This window comes from Formica exsecta, unplaced genomic scaffold (genome assembly GCF_003651465.1).
Source record: "Formica exsecta isolate Colony F162 unplaced genomic scaffold, ASM365146v1 scaffold125, whole genome shotgun sequence".
NCBI classification, from domain to species: Eukaryota; Metazoa; Arthropoda; class Insecta; order Hymenoptera; family Formicidae; genus Formica; species Formica exsecta.
In genome coordinates, this window is record NW_021848584.1 from 770,143 (window position 1) to 791,054 (window position 20,912).

At 31.5% G+C, this 20,912-nt stretch overlaps 1 protein-coding gene across 1 annotated transcript in view; it reads left to right on the top strand.

The window, feature by feature from the left end:
* The first annotated feature begins 958 nt into the window (after positions 1–958).
* The window catches only part of LOC115245664 (LON peptidase N-terminal domain and RING finger protein 3), a 46,151-nt gene continuing 26,197 nt past the window's right edge, over positions 959–20,912 (top strand). Inside the window, exon 1 of the mRNA XM_029824077.1 lies at positions 959–2,376. Coding sequence (XP_029679937.1) covers positions 1,815–2,376 — 562 coding nt within the window. The 5' untranslated portion in view covers positions 959–1,814. The remainder of the gene's footprint in view (positions 2,377–20,912) is intronic.

Sequence of the window (20,912 nt, forward strand, 5' to 3'; positions counted from 1 at the left end):
AGCTTGCTCAGCGTTTTGTGCATCGACCGTGCAATCACGCTTCTTCTCGCTGAGAAGCATTATCGTACAGTTTGTGCACACTTGATGTTCCGGTGGGATTAGAGGAGATCCATTCCCGTGGAAGTATCCGGTCGATCGAGCCAAGGTTACAACAACAAGTGTCCGGGAAGGCGTCTGGGATAAAATTCACGACTTGACATTGATAAAAAATGATAGACAATTTAATTTTGATATGTAACTTTCTGACGGAAGCAAATATGTATGTGTGTATGTGGAGAATGCTAATAGAGGAAATCGAAATAATTTAATACGTTACTAGCATAGTCGATGAATCATTGACTGACAGCATTGGATTCCAAGGTAATATACTTATCGTACGTAAATCGTACGTGATAAGAAAATAATGCGGATTTTGACTCAGCACTATATAAATTTTAGTTTCAAAGAAATTTGAGAAACATTTTAATAAGCAGATTATATGCTTTAAGTAAAAATATATCATATAAATATGCTAGGATTTTATCTGATAACTGAAAAATATACAGATCATATTATAATACGAAATGTCTTTCAAGACAAACGATGAAACAATTAAAAAAAATTATAATTGCAAATTCCTCCAATAATTAAATATTTTATATTAACGTGGAACTTTATATGGGTATCTACAGTATAATAAATTGAAAATTAAAATAAAAACAATGCAATAAAAATCTGTTATTATATATTTTGTAGATAAAATGGAAATAATCTACGATATGACAATCATGCATAAAGATTATTACAAAGTATACGAATAATTAAGTGCAATATATTTCCATGATATTATACCAAAGTTACAAATAAACAAGATATAAATAAGAATAAGAAAAAAGATTAAAAAGAAAAGAATCACGGTTTTTATTTTCTCTTAAACCAATGAGACAATAAGAAAGAGAGAGAGAGAGAGAGATTAAGGAAAAACTTCATAAAGGAAAATAGAAAAAATCGCACAAAAAATTTCACAAACTCGTGATTAGAAATCATAAAACAATATTTTGCACTCATTGCATATAACAATAACAATTTGCTCAATCGTAACAGCGGTCGGAGATCAGGGAGCACTCGTTAGACAAAGAAACGAGCCCCGGTCGTGACGCGACGACGCCTCGTCGGATAAGAGCAGTGGGAGTGCGACAACAACACCTACGCACCGCGGCAAACACGCCGCCTCGACACGAGTGAAGCGGCAACACGCTCCTCGAGCTACGCTCACAATCAGCGTGGTCCATAATTTCCCCCACGACCCCCTCCGACCCCCGCAGAGTACGACCGAAGCCGCGTGGCGCTGGCTTCGTGCCTCGAAGGCGGCTGCACTTCTCCACCACCGCCGCAACACCATCACAACCACCACCCCCTGTTGACGGCCGGCCGAGCGGGGCCGACTCTGACAGTGGTTCGGCCGACTGATGACAGCCGAGGCGTCAGTCCTCAGTGCGCCAGCGTGCTGTGTAGAACGCACGTCGCACGCGCGTTACGTGCGGAGCAGCACGCGTGGACGATCAACTGTCAAACTAATACTGTGTGTCATCCCGACGACAATCCGGTGAATCCCCGCCTAGTATATCTGTTCCGGGATCAAGTGACTCGTGATTGCGTGATCTTCGGTAAACCTCTTTATACAAGATGCTTGTCGTCTTTAGCGTCACAAAATTGGCATCGAGAGTTTTTTACCGAGCGGATATCCGACGCGCGATGAGTGATTCGTAGAAGAAAAGCGGCGCGAGAGAGAATAATTCCGTTTTCGTTATCGAGGAGAGTGACATACGAGTGCGATGACGGAGCTCGCCAAGGAGGCGTTCACCTCCCACAATTACCATCTGGCGGTCGAGTTGTACGAGCGTTGCCTCAAGCAGCAAGGATCGAGCTATGAAGAGTTACTTGGCTACGGTGATTCCCTGGCCAAGTGCGGTCGCGTCAAGGAGTCTATCGGGATTTACTCCAGGTGTTTAAACGCGACGTCGATGTCGGCCGAGAGACTGAAGCACCTGGCGACCGCGCTCCTGGAGGACATGGCCGGCGCCGGAATGACCTCCAGACGGAAACTCGAGACATCCTTCGCGTGTCCCATGTGCGAGGGCACTCTCTGCCAACCGGTGACCGCCGGCTGCGGTCACACGTACTGCAGGAATTGCGTGGAGCCGGCGAAGAATTGTCGCGTGTGCGGGATCAAGATCGCTACTGTGAGTGAAACGAATGTGCTGGTGCAGAGACTCGTGGAGAGATGGTGGCCGCGAGAAGTGGAGGCCAGTCGAGCTAGGCACGAGGGTGATATCCTCGTGAGGAAAGGTCACTTGGGTCAAGCGCTCGAGAGATACAACCTGGCGGTTCATCTCGGTAAGTAAATCTTATTATCGTCTTCCTCCGCTCAACGCACACGCAAACGCATCTTTGTGTCATGATGAACGCTACTTTGTAGCCGACTTGACGTGTTGATTTACGCTTTATCAATAATACGATGTGATTAGAGCTCTCAGTATTGCACAGAATAAGGTACAATGATCCTTGTTGACTACGTAAATGTGTACAGTAAGTTGAAAGCTAATTTTCTCTTTATTTTAAATTTGTCACGGCAATGAAAATGTGTCATCGCACGAATCGACAAATATGTATATATGACATGTGATTTTCATAGATAATTAAACAATAACTAGGAATTTGATTCCTTCTCAAAAGAATGAAGTCATGTATTTAATATATTTAATATATTACATATTGAAAATTCAGTAGAAATATTTGAAGCTTATTATAAAAAAAACGGTGTCTTCAACGTCTTTCGTGTGTGTGTGTGTGTGTGGACATTTTTTAGATATTTTGTACTTTTCATATTTAAAAAGTAGAAATAAATTTAGAAATAAAGAAATAAAAAACAAAATTGAAATATAAAGAATTTAAAATGATTAATAAGGGATTAATAGACATAGTGGTTAAGAAAAATTTCATAATACAATTAATAATATAAAATATTTAAGGAAAACGCGCGCGCATCCCTCCTCACATGTAGATATTACGTAACGATTCTATGAATCATAAAGATCTAGTTATTAAATTTTGATACTTTCTATTTAAATCGTTTTGCTTATCACGCCGATATATGATACCAGTGTCAAAATTTCATTAGCATATACGTTATTAACAACTTTGTGCGCGGCTTCAGTTTCGAATGAAATATATTAGTTGAATCAAATTATGCCTAAATTCAGTAATTTATAAAAGAACGATATTAGGAGAACGGTTTTATCGATTCCTAAAATTCTAAAAATCAAGCGATATCATTTTTTATTTGGTTTGTTCGCGAGCAAAGAGTAACATGTGATTATATAAAGATTATTACGAAACATCTAATCTCTGAATAACGTTTCAGGCAAGACTAGAAGTATACTGGTTTATCATTCGTGTTTCATAATTTGTCTCGATTTAATCAAAATCACGAATATTTTGCGCTAATAAAATCACCTCTTTTGCATAAGGCACCATATTTTTTATATCTAGATTAACACAAGTGAACTAGTTGCTTAAAGTGCGCGACATGTTCGCGGATCTTGTCGAGATATGTATGGATAGATACGAGACAGCAATGCACGGAGCCAAATTTGTTGTGATGATGAATCAAACTGACATTTCAGTTAGTAATTAATTAACGCTCGAGGATTAGAAAAACATTGATATTGCCAAAATAATAGAAACATATCTTTGTATTATAATGTTTAAAAAGCAACAGTATATTTAATTTTTAACTATTCATGATTTTGTACTTTACATATAAATTTTCACTGCATGTTTAAATCGATTTGAAAAACTTGGATGCTAGATAAGTATGTCACACCCAAAAATAAAAACTTTAATTGCAAATAATACTAAACGTATCATTTAATCATGTATTATATTTTATATATAACATATATATATACAAATGTAATATATGCAATGTGTCAAAAACAATCGAAATTTATACATAATTTGAACAAAGCTATTGTGAAGCATTAAGAACTATGAAATAAGGCAAATAAAATCTATAACATGAATAATGTAAACAAAATTTATAGTCTGAATAATAAATTATTAAAAAACATTTTATCATTCTAATATCTAAGGTAAAAATAGTTTTTAGTGAATTTTTAATGACATAATTTTTCTCTAAAAACAATACCAAATTCTATGCAATTTTTCATCAATCTTATGCTGCGAAGCATTAAAAAATATAATGCTTCCTCTTTAGTTTTTTTCGAAGAGCATTGAAGATTATAGTATTCTGAATACATGTTTGCCTTCTCTTTTTCTCCGATAATAAGATTCATGCACATTCGCTCTTTCTCTCACTGCCTTCTGCAACTCATTTTTTATCATGCCTGAACAGACTGCGTTTATTGACCTTTGTATAACCGGCTCGTAAACATCTGCTCCCTATCCATCTTTGAGATTTTAATCACAGATTCTCTGACATCTAGACGTCGAGTCTTTCTTAACGAAAACTTTATGAGAAATATATATTTATTGTTATCTTTTTTGTTTTGCAAGATACGTGACTTTTATACAAAAGAAATTTAAAGTGTCGCTTTTTAATTATATGAGATATTTTGATAATCTTTATACTTTAGAGAAATATTTCTATAAAAAAAATTTTAATTCCTATTTATATTCTTTAACATAGAAATAATAGATAATTAGCGCCTCAATCAATGTTGTTCGCTTCTCCCACTTTTTGTATAGTTTATTTAAAAAAACGTATATATATATATTTAAAAATTAATACCAACAATTAAATTCAAATCCAGAATGTGTATTTTTCTAAATAAATTAAAGCTTGAGAAATATTGTGGAATAAATTATCTTCCTTAGAGATAGAAGTTTCGAAGTTTCCCATTGCTATAATTTGTTTTTAATCGAGACTTGATTATTTTTACATGAAAACCATCCAAAATCTTAAACAGTTAAACTATACGGTTTCTTGCTTTATGTCAGTGAGCTATCATCACTTATGCTATGATCTGGAATTTCCAGAACAGAGCTGCTGATTTCTGGGTACTGTTTATGCTTGAATGATGCTTCTCTTGAAATCATGTCTGAGAAGCAACGTGAAAATGAATTTTTCGAGAAATTACTGTCAGCATCACGATTAGCAGAAATCAGAACTGCGTTTGATACGTTATTTAACTCTTAACTGTTGGCGCGTGGCACGATTTCAAGTACTAAATAAATAAATGAATAAATTTTTATTAATCTGTGTCAGAAAAAATCCCAAATAGTTTCATTTGCAATTATAAAAATATATTTACTTACAAATTTACATTTATTTACAAATGTATTCATAATTACTTTATAAAACTAGTATTTTAAATATTATATTAGAATTTTTTATGTTATTCATTCAAAAATTTTAGCAGTTGGTGTTTTTTTTTTAAATGAATATATTTAAAAGAAAGGAAAATAAAATTGATAGCTGATATAAAAACAAAGCTTTCTCTATGAGGAAGCAAAATTTCTAAAAATAGGTAATAAATTATTTTATTTTATTAGATTGCATATGTTGTTTGCGGTTCTCTCTCTCACACTTTTTTCTACAGACTAATTATTACTTGTAATAAATTATAATAATTGTTTTTGCAATAAAAAGCATTAAAAATTTAAATACTAAACTCTTTCGAAAATACTCGAATGCATCGGACGTATAGAATGCATGGGAAAGGAGGCGACCGCGTTTGACTACGACGACCACGACGACGACGACGACGACGTTAAGTTCACGGCCAGTCCGAGCAGTTCTTACATAATGCCTCTTGGAGAAATCGGTCTGAATCGACGACGTCCCATCTGGAGACACGCTATGTCTACCATGAGATGTATCGTATAAATATTTACGCGTTCTGAATCAATTCTTACGCCTTTGAATGTTTGACTGCAAAGAGGTATTTTGGAATACTAAATTCTTCCTTGAAATGTTAAACTGTAAGGATTTCTTTCGAAATGTATACTACTTTAATATTTATGGATTGCAAACAGCGTTAAATACACTTAATTATACGTGCCCACTTTTAACATTTTGTTTTCAAATATTACTATTTTTGTCATAAAATACTAATATCTTGTTTAATATCTTTAATTTTCATATTTTTAAATTTAATATTCGCAACTTATACTTGTAGAAAAATCAAACTTACACTGCCTAAAAGAAAAAAAAATTATTTTCTATTAAAACAATTTTATTTATGATTAAAGAGACAAAAGCAATTAAAAATCTATAGTAAATAAAAGATATTAATATAAAAATTTATGATTTTTCTACAGATATAAGTTGGAAATATTAAATTTAAAAATATGAAAGCTAAAAATATTAAAAAAGATATTAATACTTTATGTCATGTGGCAAAAATAATATTTAAAAACAAAATATTAAAACGAGTACGTATAATTATATATATCTTATATAAATAAAAATATATATATCCTCATCGAAATTAAGCTAATATTCATTTTTGTTTGTGTATGTAAAGGTGAAACGATCGATCACGTCATTTCGATCTCACTTATGCCAATTTTCGAAGCGGATTACAGAAATTAACGACGATTTGCAAGGTTGTTGAGCGAGAGAATTACCAAGAACAATGATGCGTATACGCGATAACAACTAAATGCTTTGTGACTAACCGGCCTTGCGAAGATCGTCCTTGTTATCTTCGTCATCTCGCATAACATCGAATAGATCCTCTCGTAAGGAAAATATTCAAAGGATATTTATGTATTGTGCCACATACATTAAGCTCGTCATTAAGCTTGTCGCATGAGGCTACATGCACATTCGTTGTTTTAAATGATAGTTAATAGCAAAATTTTTTAGTAGACATTGAGAATTGCTTCTAATCATGATTAATAAAAGTTCTTATCATAGAAAGTTTTTAATAAGAATGAAATGCTTGATGAATATATAAGAGTGCAAAATTGATAAAAAAAAAAAAACAGGAAAAAACGAGAATATCCGATATGTAAACGAATATAAACGTACTAGACATTAATTATGTCATGATGTGATATATTATATGTGGTTACGGTATTTCGGGTAAATGAAGCTAAAGCGAAGAAAAAAGAAAAAACCGCACAATTATCAGTTCGGCAAATGTAACGATAATCGCGTAGTAAGATTCAACGTAAAATTTTCTCAATAAATACTATTACGTATAATGCGAATAACATATATGTATAATAGTTTATACGTATGTTGTCGCGTAAATATTGTGAGTAGCACTTTTAATCGGCATTCTTGTGAATATATTAAACTACACAATAAATCGTCTGGTTAAAACGCAGAGATTACGTAAAGCGACATTATCGCGCGCGATACGTTTACTAATGAGCGATTTTACTCGAAAATAAAATTTTTAAGTTTGAAACAATCTATATAGAAAATATATATATGTTCTATATATATTTTTTCAAATATATATATATGTATATATTATATATATATTCTTTAAATATATATATTCTATATACATTCTTCGAAAAAAATATATACATTCTATATATATTCTTTCAAACTTTAAAATTTTATTTTATTATACTTACACATACAAATATACATATAAATACATATGTGTGTGTGTATATGATATTGAGCCATCTGCGAGTGTGTGTTGCGCTCGCAACACCTGCATCGTTCACCTGTCTTGCAAGTCGATTACGATAATTTTAATCATGCTTTTCAGTGATGCCGCACACTGTACTTTAGAACGAAACTCTTTAACGGGCATCAAGAGAAAATGTACTCTATTTCGTCATCGAATTATGTAATAACTAAAGAAGTTTATTGCAGTCGTATCCTTTATGCAAGATCCCTTATCTTAAAAAAAGGCTTTACACAAAGTTTAAATTTTACGAAATTATAATTGCTTAGGAAATATTCATATTGTTGATTATTAGAAATTATTACAAATTTAATTTAGAATTTTGTTATCAAGAAAAGTGAAATGATATAATATAAAATGCTTGATAAAAATTAACAAATACCATAAATAATAGAGAAAAAAATTATGAATATAAATTTGAATAAAAGAAATACATATATCTTTTTTTCGAGACACCCTATGTTTCGCAGGCATCAATGATTCGGTTGAAAACTTCTTCGTCAACAGACGAGAATATCAGAGACAGCCAATTCTGACTAATTCACTATTTTAGTAAGCCATGTTCGGATCGAATTAATATGTGTGATTATATACTTTTCAAACCGCAAAAAATTATATAAAATAAAATAAAGCGTTTTAAAACAAATATTTTATAATAATAAAAATGTAAATTAGGAACAAATCTTCATTATTATTAAATGGTTTGATTTTTAATTTGTGGAATATAAAACAAATTATAGAGTGTCTTCTATATATTAATTCCAACTTAAAGATCTCTTTAACAATAAAAATGCACAAATCTCTTTCAATAAAATTTTAATAAAAGAAAATTAGTATTCTCAAATTTATTACTATGCAATTTTTAGAAATTAGCTTTCACATTGATAATTTTCTTTTTATAATTTTTTATTCAGTTAAACATATCCATTGCTACAGTTTTCCTGTACTTTCCTTAAGTCTCTCTTTTCTTCTTTGGGATTGGCGTTTGTCACCAATTGGAAATAACTGTGTACAGAATGCCACCCACGAGTGCATTTCACTGAGACTGATCCTCGTCTCTACCCGTATTCGCGAATCGCGGAGTTTCGCTTCTCTAAAGGCGGCTATAATTAAATACGACGCGTAGCTGCGCTTATATAGTACAAATTTAGCGTGCGTCGAGTCGCGCGTCGCGTCGCGTCGCGCCGGTGCAACGCGCTCGACGAAATAAAAGCGGTGACAGGCTGCGAGAAGCGCTTTTACGCTCCTTAACTATGCACGCGAGCTCCATATATCGGACTCGCTTATATAATGATCGCCGACATTGCTTCTCTCGTCTCGCTTTTCTGTACCGCTTATCGCCGCCGATAAGCGTCGTGAAATTACGCCGGTGAATCTAATAGACGCAGCTGCGTACATACTATATCTGATATCATTGTTGGTATAACAGAAAAATTAAATTATTTATTTGTTAAATTATAACTTTTGGTAGTTTTACGATAATTCCTCGCAAAATTAAACCTCAAAATTAAATTCTATAAATAAATGTATTGAATTTTATTGATCTCAGACGATTATATTAATCAAGGTTTGTCTTTTTTTGAAATGTAGTTGTTTAGAAATTTAGTCGCAATTGGAAATATATGCAGTAAACTTTTTCGACAAAATAGATATATTAAATAGATATATTAATTCGAGTTTTATCAGTTTTTTTTTTAATTTTGAGTAAAATTTTATTAAATTAAGTTAATTATTTTATCGATAGGGAGAGCAAATATTAATACATATAAAAAGAGATACACTATGTTTATATAAGAGAGAAAAATATATGCTGACATATATACATTTTCTAGTTACATGTTATTATTTGAAAACGATCGAAGGTTAACGATAAAGTTTTATATAACACGTAAAACAATGTAGGGAATATTAAAAATTATCTCGCGTTATCAGCATAGTATATTCATTGTTCAAACTATTTATTGCTCATCGCTACGTTTGCCGATATCGTGCGATATCAAAAGTCTCTCAATACGAAGTGCTTATGCAAGATGAAACATGATATTAAGTCGCGTGTGGTGATTGGAGATAAGGCAAAATGCGTAAGAAGCTATTTTAAAGGAAACATTTTTAGCCGCGCTCGTTTTTATTGTATGCTTTTTTCAATAAAAGAGAGAAGAGATAGAATCTAACAATAAGATTATGTTTCCCTAAAAATAAAACTCAGTGTATTTAATTATCTTTTACTTTGTATTATCATATATTCCCTTTAGATAACATCTACTAATATACATCGTCAAAATGTCTAATTCTTATTCGTTGAAGAAACTCTTATAAAATCCAAATAATAATTGCACCATAATTAATAAAAAAAAATACTAATGCACATATTTGCACGTTTTATTTAATTTTAATAATTATCCCATTAATCTTTTTAACTAAATTATCATTATTCATAATGTACATATTTCAAACAATTTTATATTTGTCGAAGCGTTAAAAACTACAAATTCGTAAAAATTAAGACCGTTGTAATCAATTGATGACCGATTCACACACACAACTTTGCCGCAATTTAATTTCTACCGTTAGCGAATCACACAAATAGCTTTTCATTCTCCACTTTGAAAAATTTTATTTTTCGATTTTCTTGGGTAAAAACTTTGTTCCAGGTTTCCCGCTTTAAAACTATCGTATTCTCGACTAGAACAACCTGGAACAAGGTTTTTACCCAAAAAAATCAAAATAAAATTTTCCGATGAAGAGTAAAGTGGGCTTTATATTGTTGTTCTGGTCTTAAAAATTTTGTTCTCGGTTGTTCTAGCCGAGAATACGATAGTTTTAAAGCGAGAAGCCTGGAACAAGGTTTTTACCCAAGCCTGGAACAACCTTTAAAATTTTAAAATTTCAGAAATGGGGTGCTAACTTCACGCAGGTCAAAACTTTGCCGAGCACAGTTGAATTTTAACGCTATAAATAACACGAACAATAGCGTTATGTTCCAAAACACGCCGTTAAAAGCTTACCAACGCATTCAAATAAAATTGATTTTACTGCAAATTGACCGAAAACCAAATTAAAATAATATATATAACTGGATATATATGTATATATAAAAATCCGCTGATAAAAATTTTAATGCAGACTTAATCTCGAAAGAAGAAAAAACGGAAAGTTTTAATCTATTTATAATAGACAGCGATATAATAACATACAATATATACCATCCATTTATGTATACAATTAATTGTATTTAAAGCAATCCGCAAAAGAATCGAAAGCCACGCAGCATTCAAGATATTAATCTAAAGCCAATGTGAATTAACTTATATTTAAGGAGAAAAAACATGAAAATAGAATTTCACTCACCCATGAAACTATAACCTATCCGTGCACCGTTTCAATTTCACGTGAATTCTTCAAATTAGTCCATTTTCTTTTATCCCCTCATTAGTTCATCGTCTCGTACAAAAATACACACGTTTTTCGATATACGACTGTAGACGAATACACGATTGAACAAAATATACTGGCTCTTTTCGGTCTTTCATGAATCGAATTGATTTTCGAGTAAAATTTGCGGCTATGCAACTTGCGGTTCAAGCGATTCGAATCTTCGGCGTCGCTCGGATAGTTTCGGCCGCTTTCGGCTCCGAGCTTCGATGTTCCGTGCGTGTTCCTTATTCAGTCCTCGCATTCCGCGCGCGCGCGTTCCTTATTCTAATATTTGAACTCAAACAAGATTTTCGTATTTCTTGTAAAAAGATCGCATCTTTTACATTTTATCCATATTTATATAAATATTTTAGGCATTAACTTTTTAAATTATATTATTTTTTCAAGGTTAATTTACTTTTATATAGCAAAATTATCGAAGGAAGTCATTTATCGCAACTTTTTAATAATAATTAAATTTTTTGACAAGAGCTTTAATAATACTTTTCTATTAAAATAAAATTAATTGAATTAATTTTTATATAATTGAGAGAAAAATACTGATATCTCTTATATTCTTGAAATTGAATTTACAAATAAAGATCTTTACAATGTGAGATTGATTTCAAGCGCGTCAAAGTAGTTGCCCATAAATATTTTAGGACAGATTTGAAGAAAGATCTCGGAAGAAGACAACCTACATAGGAACATAAATCAAATAAGACTTTCCAAAAATCCCGCCTGAATTCGAACGATGTATTCCCTCTGAGGGAAACGAAAAGAGTGACACATTTATCGGAAAATGCATCAGACTTGCGGGCGCGTATTTCGCGAAACCTCGCGAGGGTCCCTACTCGATTCCGGCACGTGCATGGATCTCTGCCAAATCCACGATGTCAATTCGAGCAACTCTCGCTCCTATAGGAGAACCTGTTCACGAGGACGCGGACTCTATCGTATCAAGGACGCGCTCTCGTAAATGCTCGAACAATTCGCAAAAAGAACAACGAGAACGATTTTCAGGTCAGGGCCAATTCCTAATCTCGTAAGCGGGGATCTCGAAAGAAAGCTTATTTTTGAACGAGTCCGTGCTCTTTGCTACTGCTTTATTCGCTTTATTTTGCAATTCTTCACGATGGTGGATTATAGCGAAATGTTCAGAGCGCCGTAATATATTTGCTTTTATATCATAATCTTTTGAATCCACACACAGTTCATCTTTTTATTTATTTTTTGAAGAGAAATATTTAATTTTTCTTATTATAATTATTGAAATAAAATTAAAATATGAACTGATGTGCAAATACATTATTACGTTTGGACAGATTTATCGAGTAATAAGCTTCAGAGATAATTCACATAGAAGATGACTTTACGGTCCATTAAATGACTTGTGTGCTTCCGCGATCTTCTATTTTCAGGCTGAAGTAATACAACGTTGCATGGCCCATGTTTCTGTTTTCAACTTGATTCGTAAATAGATTTAAGACCCTCTTGAATTTAACGTACTAATTTTGATCATTTGTTAACCTGAGAGAGCAGATCGCGACCACTGCTAATGCGTTTGCATCATTAAAACTAACAATGTGCGTACTGCGTGACAGCGTGGAAATAAAACGCGCCACAACGGAGAGATGCATGCTATCTTATTACATAGATCTCGTGATATTTAATTAAACTTATTTTTTGATTCAACTGTGTGTGTTATTATAGAAAAAATTATTTTATTTCTAAATTATTTTCAAGTATTAAAAAAATTTGTTACAGTTTTTTACGCGTTTAATTTGATATATTTACATAACATAACATTTATATATATATTTTTTTTCTTAATTATATTTAGCAATCGGTAATATATATGCATATAATGTGCATTTCTTCATTTTGTTATAAAACTCTCAATTTGTGGTTACATGATTATACAAAGTATTAGGACCGCCTATCACTGATGTTATATAATACGTTCGAAGCTAATCTTATCAAAGAATAATGTCATGAAAATTGGTATAATATTTTAACTTAAATATTTTTCATATGTATCATATGTGTGTGTGATTGTTCTAAGAGCTGGGAATTAAATTTTATACATGGCGGAAAATCATGTACTGAAATCAGCTTTTCAAGCATTGAGTCGAACAAAATTCAGCGAGCTATCGCGTGTTTGAGAATAATATGCTATGTTTATACTTAATGTACTAATAATTATTTAATATACTAATTATTTTATTTTAATCAATTCTACACAAATAATTGATTTATTTATTATAATTTTTCTTTTAAAAATATACGCATGAGAGGATTAAATACATAAACGTTTTCATGTAAAACAATGTCTTAAATTTAAGTAAATATTTTATTGTACAAAATATTGATATAAAAAATGGAAGACAAATTTGCCATGCATAACATATTATGCAGAGTTAATGCAATGCAAAACTCGCAGGCGAGACATTAGTATCTGATAAGCTAATTTGTCGCGAGGATTGGAAGGTTATTTTTAAATTTGTAGAGTGCTATTGTATGTGTATATATGGAAAGGATAATTAAGGAAAAGAGATCGATGGTTTATGATGTTCGTGCAGATTCTACCGATAAAAGTAGGTTGCGTCCTCAATTCCTCTCCGATCGCGTCCATCTATCAATTGAAAGTTGACTCGTTTTATTCGTGCGACACCATTACATTTCAACTTATAGGGTGGTCCATAATTTGTGGTACAACCAGCAAGAGGCTGATTCTTCATGAAAAAATAAGTGGAAATTGCAGAATGAAATTTGTTCATATGGGGCTTCGTTTTTGATAAAATCGACTTTAAATATTAGTTGAGTATGCGTGCACTTGACGAAGATGCCGCTGAGCGGATCTCGATACAGACTACTATTTACTCTTCTGTTTACAGTATCCAGTGCGCACCATTTATTTTTTTTTCAACAGATTTTTCAATTTCACGCGCATTAGCGGTACGATGTCTCTCAAGACATTTGGCTTTTAAATATCCGGCGAGACATTTTTACATGCAATTATCAATCTTTTTTAAAAAACACGCACGACAGTATCGAACGCTCCTACTATTTACTCTTCTGTTTACAGTATCCAGTGCGCACCTTAACATAGGATATGTTAATTAAAATGAGACACGATATCTCCTTTTAAAAATACCCTAAAAAAAATTTTTTAATTAAAAAAATTTAATTTAAAAATTTAATTCTACAATTTTGATTTATTTTTTCATGAAAAATCAGTCTCTTACCGTACCACGAATTACGGACTACCCTGTATTCAGGCCGAGTAATCAACCATATTTCTTATATGAGAACTTTGCTGCTGAACAATATTAAATTGTTGAAAATTAGCGGAAAATGCGAAAAAAAAGAATTTATTTGATATAAAGCATCAATGTAATATTGATAAAAAAACGGTAATAAGAGTTTTATTAATAATATTGTCTTCTTATTCATTTTCTCTGTATATAGAATGATCGAATGTAGGTTAGTAGGTTTCTCTTGCATATTCTAAAATAACTTTACATTGAAATCGTTACATTATTAAGATCGATTATATATGCCAGCTTCGCATTTTTCGTTTAAATCTTTTAATGTTTGTTTGATATTTTGTATTTTTTTCTTAAATTTTGCTACATGTATCTTGTTAGAAATTGTTACTGCTGCCAAAAATCGAAAAATATTTTTAGGAAAGTCTAAATTAATATTCCATTCAATTATTTTTTATTGTGAATATTATATTTATTATGTTTGTAAAAGTTTATTGATAAATTTTATTTTATAACATATAGTATTACAGCTTTTTAAGCCATAGTAATCATCATATCCTCTATTTCAATTTATAAAATTACATTTTTTTTTGATAGATACGATTTATGACGATTTACAAGTGCATTTTTGCGCGAATATATTATATATATATATATATTTTTAACTACATATCTAAAATAACCAGATTTAATCAAAGTTATTAGACCAATGTCTATAATATCTTAAGTTTTTTTTGTTTACACTTTATTCATTGCATTAAAAAATAATCAAATCTTAAAATTATTTTATCTTTAATCTTTATCTGTATCTTGAAATTATTCTCATAGTATCGTTTATCTTTTATCGCCGAAAAATTTCTAAAATATCATTCATAGCGGTGGATTTATTACGCAGAAATTGTTTGCCAATTAAACGCGATTAATACATAATAACGTTGTCATGTCCGAGTGAAGTCTTGCAAATCCATGAGCACGTTTTGGTTGTGCAATTACCGCGCAGCGAAATTAATCCGTCGCAGACGCAGCTGATTTGTGTCAAGGCGACGCGTCGCGACGGAGGGAGCGGTCTATGTTTCGCTTTCCTCGCATTCGAGGGTGGCACAAACAAGATGCAGTCGCATATCATTGCATATTAGTCAGATTCTCTATAATGTTTATACTATAATGTTTATTCTAAAAAAGTATGCACTAAAAGATTCTTTAAAAAATCTCCTATATTATCGTATTCTAGGTACTAAAAATGTCATACAACATAACGATAACGAGATGTTGGGCGAGATAGTGATACGATTCACGAATTATAAAAATTGATAAAAATAAAATTTATAGATGTTTTCGTACATATTAAATTTAGCGCGACATAAAATCAGATTTTTTAGGGAACGTTGAAAAGAAAAACTTTTTTAAACCAATTTAAAACGATAATTTATAATCGCTTTTGTGAAGATACACTTTATATATCTGCATATTTACTATTATAAACTATTCTGTTTTGAGATTTGAACATTCTAGACTTAAGCCAACGAGAGCTCAAAATATATACTATATTGTCATCTTGCTGTAAATTTCATAAACTCCAATATATAATTACATACAAATTTTGTAAAATCCGATATATAAAGAGTGGTAAAATTTACATGAACTTATCGATATATAATAATTTTAATAATTAATTTAACTATTTTAAATAATTTTAATTTAGGATTTTAACAAGATTTTTACACGATTTTTTAATCTTCGTGTAATTTTAAAATAATAATGAACTGCGCACACGTATATGTACATACATCATGACGGAGAGTTTTGATGCCCACGTATTGAATGGCCACATAGTATGTGTCCAGAGCGGATCCGTTTCAGACACATATAAATAGATATCATAGTTCCGGTCCTTATAACGAGGAGTTTGAAGTTCTGCGGGTGATAATCGACGGCCACGCAGAAGGTCTCATAAGGTTGCTTCTATCAATGCAGGGTGCTTAAATTGATTTAGCTGCTTGAACTCTTATGTATTTTCTAATTGAGTCCGATTACGGCTCGTTTTGCGAGAAGCATATTATTGGTCAACGCGATATATTAATTGAAAGCATGTCTGCATTACGTTGCTGTGTCGGATATAAACATGAGTTAAAGTCATATTGCGTTCATAATGATTGTTATTATTATTGTTCAAATTGCGCTTATCATATGAATATCAATGCAAATAAAATCTATCAAGTACAAAAGCTTGAAAGCTTTCGACACGTATGCGTACAATATAAATAAAATTTAAAATCTTATTATATGTAATCTTTTGTTCTTAAAAGATTTATAAGGGACAAATATTTATTTATATAAGGATCTTTTCCTCTAATCTATTTTTCAAATTAAAAGAGCAACGTTATATTTTTCTCTTTTTTCTTTTCATATGATTACTACTATATAAAAATATTATGTATAAAAAATATATTTATTATATATAAATGAGAGAAGTAGGGACACATATACATATATATATAATGCATAGAACTTATAAACCCAAAGACTTAGTTTAGAATACTTGTAAATATAAATGGCTCGTTTCGGATATCGATATATAGCATATTCAATATTATATATATCATTTTTCATCAAAACTTCGACATTTCCATCTTAGAGACAATCAATTATTCAATTCAATTATTCGAAAAACGTCATTATGATCGCCTGGCAAATTACATCATTATCCTCAGAAATTCGAAAGTAAGCCGACCAAGAATACAAGCGCATAATCATTGTTGTTACGACACGATCCAAGAACAATACAAAATAAAATGCGAATGATTAAATCTAATTTTCGTAACTGACGTGGATTTTTGCTTGACTAACAAGTGAATCATTAAGCGGGACAACCTAATCAGTAAGCCGGATGATGACGTTTGGCACGATGACGGAAATTCGGTCGGTTCGACGTTGGTTGAATAGGAAATCCGCGTAGCAAACGAACAAACACACACAGATCACTCCGGACCTAAAGCCGGATTCCACGGCGCGTGTTGTTACGCCCACACTTTGAGTTGCGACGACCGAGACGGATTACGTAAGATGCTCGCGAGATTCGCTCTTACTCATTCCCCGGGTTGCAAGCGCGGGCGCGCACGCACGTCAATTCGTGACTCACCATTTAATCCAGCGGAAGCTTTCCTTAATCGAGAGAGCGGCATACATATTGAATAAGTGTCGCCGGCTTTTCCCGCAAATATTGTACTGAATTGCATTAATAATTAGATAGCTTAATGGATGAAAACTTTATGTAAAAATATTAGGATGTGATCTTATATAAAATCTAGGATAAAATTAATATAATTAAAAATCTAATTATAATTTAGACTTTTTATAAGAAATCTGTATGCTAATAATAAGATACTATGCGTGAAACTGGAAGACGGCTGGAATGGTTCCGGTCGTTATACCCAAGAAAATATCTCAGGATAAACGGAAACGCCAAATTTAAGCAACGTCTCATTTTGCCCTACGATATTTTCCTTCTTATTTTTTTTATCTGATTTTTAAAGATTTATAGTTTTATGTGAGTACTAAAAGAATTATATTCTTTAAAAACAATCAAGTTCGATTAAAATAATCACAAGCAAAGGCGCAGACCAGAATCGAAATGAGACGCTGATCAATTTTCGAAAAATCTATTTTAATAGTTCTCGTAAAAACTATCTTTGAGAACCTGTTGAAAAATGAGAAGGAAAATATTGCAGGATAAAGTGAGACGCTGTTTAAACTTGACGTCTCTGTTTATCCTGAGCCATTTTCTTTGATGTAACGCAGAACCATTTTTTTAAACTATAAAAGTATTGAAAATAAAGCAACAAACTTTTAATCATTTATGAGTTTCTACGAAACGATACGCCGGCTTTACACACATACTAAACAGGAAAAGATTAGCAAGAAAAATAGTTAAAGAGAAGTTTATAATGAAAACAATACGTGAAAAAAATTATTGCAAGCACATAAAATAATTATGAGGATAAACGTGTTTTAAACATAACAATAATAATAATAATAATTAATATATAACAATTACCAATTTTATGACTTCGCAATTTTATTTAAGAACGATTTATTTTACGTAACAGTATTTGTTCGATATAATGATTTTAATCGTGTAATGCTCTTGTGGATGTTATCATTGTTATGCGCTTTTATGATTATTAAATAATTTTAAACGTTTATGTGTAATGTCAATTTTATTGTTAATAATGTATAATTAAAGAAAAATGAAGATGTTAATTGCATCATTATGTAATTACTAGATATTTATAAGTTGTACTAATCTACATCCATTTTAATAGTACATCGATAAAAAATAGAAAACCCCAATTATTTCGCGTTTATAAAAAGAGGAATTTTTACGTTATGTATTCTTATAAAGATTAATTATAACAGTGAATATAATAAAGCAATGGCGATAAAAAAATACAAATTTAAAGTACTATATTCATTGTAATTAAACAGTGTACTTTATTATTAAATATTTCATTTTCCAAAAAATTTAAACACTTACATTCTTTTCTTTTTACATCGATTGTTTAGTTATAATAACATACTATGTGTTATATATGTGTTAATATTTCAAAAATGTGCTATTGCAGTTTATAATTTCTTTTAACACGAAATACACATATATACACTCGTTTATCGAACATAATATGGTATAGGATCGCATTGTAAAGAAAAGGTCGAGCATGCTCTCGGTGTTTTCCGATATTCAACGATAAAGAGAGTTCGAAAAACATAAATGGAAACTAGGTCGTAGTGACATGCAACTTATCTTTTCTCTTCACCGACACATATCCTTTTCTGTACACGCATTTAGCATTCTCTCGTATTTGGTGTTTCGTAATAGATCACCGCAGCCGCAGAATCGGAATTCCCCCATTCAAAACTCTTTTTTCGTTTTGCAGTCAAAAATAACAGTTATAATACATCTACTTTTACATACGAATTAGCCTATTTTTCACACTTTTGATATTACATAACATGATGGAGAATGTAGCGAAATAATTATGTAAAGCTTGCTAATCTACAAAAGATTGGATGTTTAATAAATATAGTGTTTGATGATGTAATAAAAAAAAAAGTAAAATTTTATTTTATAATTTAAAGCAAAACTTATTAAACGTTTATATAACTTTGAAAACAAAAAGTTTATATGTATATAACAGAAATATTACTTTAAACTACTTCTATCAAAAACATTTTTCAAATAAAACTTGTTACTATTTTTCTAACTTTTTATTATATTTTATAAATAATTTGTTATTCTCATACGTAGAATATTTCACAGATATGTTTGACAGTTTGTTCTCTCACTTTATAGAAAATGTCAGAAACTTAGGGGAACGAAATTCTCCATGAGAGACAAAGTGTCAAAAAGCAGAGTGTTACACTTACGTAATGCTTCTCTTCTTCTGATATATGTAATATCTTTTCTTCGAAAATTATAAACTTCTTCAATTTAAGTCAAGTTGAACTAAATGGATTCTGCCTAGTCTAGATTAGATTATGACCACTAGCAATAAGTCGTTCAAGTCGTTTGAGTTTAGAGTTCATCAAAATCATTAGATATCAGAATTAATTAAGGATGAGAGTTACGTGAATTATCAGTAATTATTATGAATTTTTTTTTTTTTTTTTTTTTTTTTTTTNNTTTTTTTTCAAGTAACTCTGGAATACAATTTGTCAAAATCGTCAAGAATTAATTGGGAATGTTCTTTTATGTGCATATGTTATATTTATTTAATTATCTAACGGGCGATGTTTATTAAATTTTAAATGTAATCATATCATGATCTCTTAAGAAGTTTGTATTCATCAAGATTACATGGGGAGCGCATGGTATTCCGAGCTGCGCATATTTCAGATATTAATTGACAGTGAATGCTCTTAGCGCAATTCATACATCCCGAGTCTACAACAGCAAATGATAAAATATGACTGTTAGAATCTTCTACCTGATTGCTGTAGCGAGAATCTCGTTGGCGAATGACATTTGCTCCCGCACACGTGATTCTTTCATGTAAACCCGTTGTATAACTTATGAGCTACGCAAAACGGTATGCTTCACATTGTAACAGCCCTATTCCACACGTACCAAATTACGGCCGTAGCTCTTATCAACGCTACTCTTACGTAACGCTCTTCTCCTCAACATGCTTTCCGTCAACAAAAGAGTTCCGTCAGCTCTTCTCTTTTATCGTCCTTCAAAATATATATATATTTTTTAGATATTTCCTGTACACAGGAGAACGAACTGTACCAAACATATCTTTGAAAAAATATATAAATAAAACTTTATAAACACACGATATCGTACAACTAGAGAGAACTTTCGCGCGCAGTTCTCTTCCCGCTAACCCCGACGAACTATCGGATCTCCCCTTTAAGACTACAGAAGATTAATTTACAAATGCCGCATTGTTTACACAACTTTGATACCGAGAAGACAAGGAAAAGACAGAGAAATAAATCCCAAGAATTCTCTACGTGATTTTGGTAATTATCTTATCTTCTCCGCTGCGGAATGCCGGAAGTTCGAAGA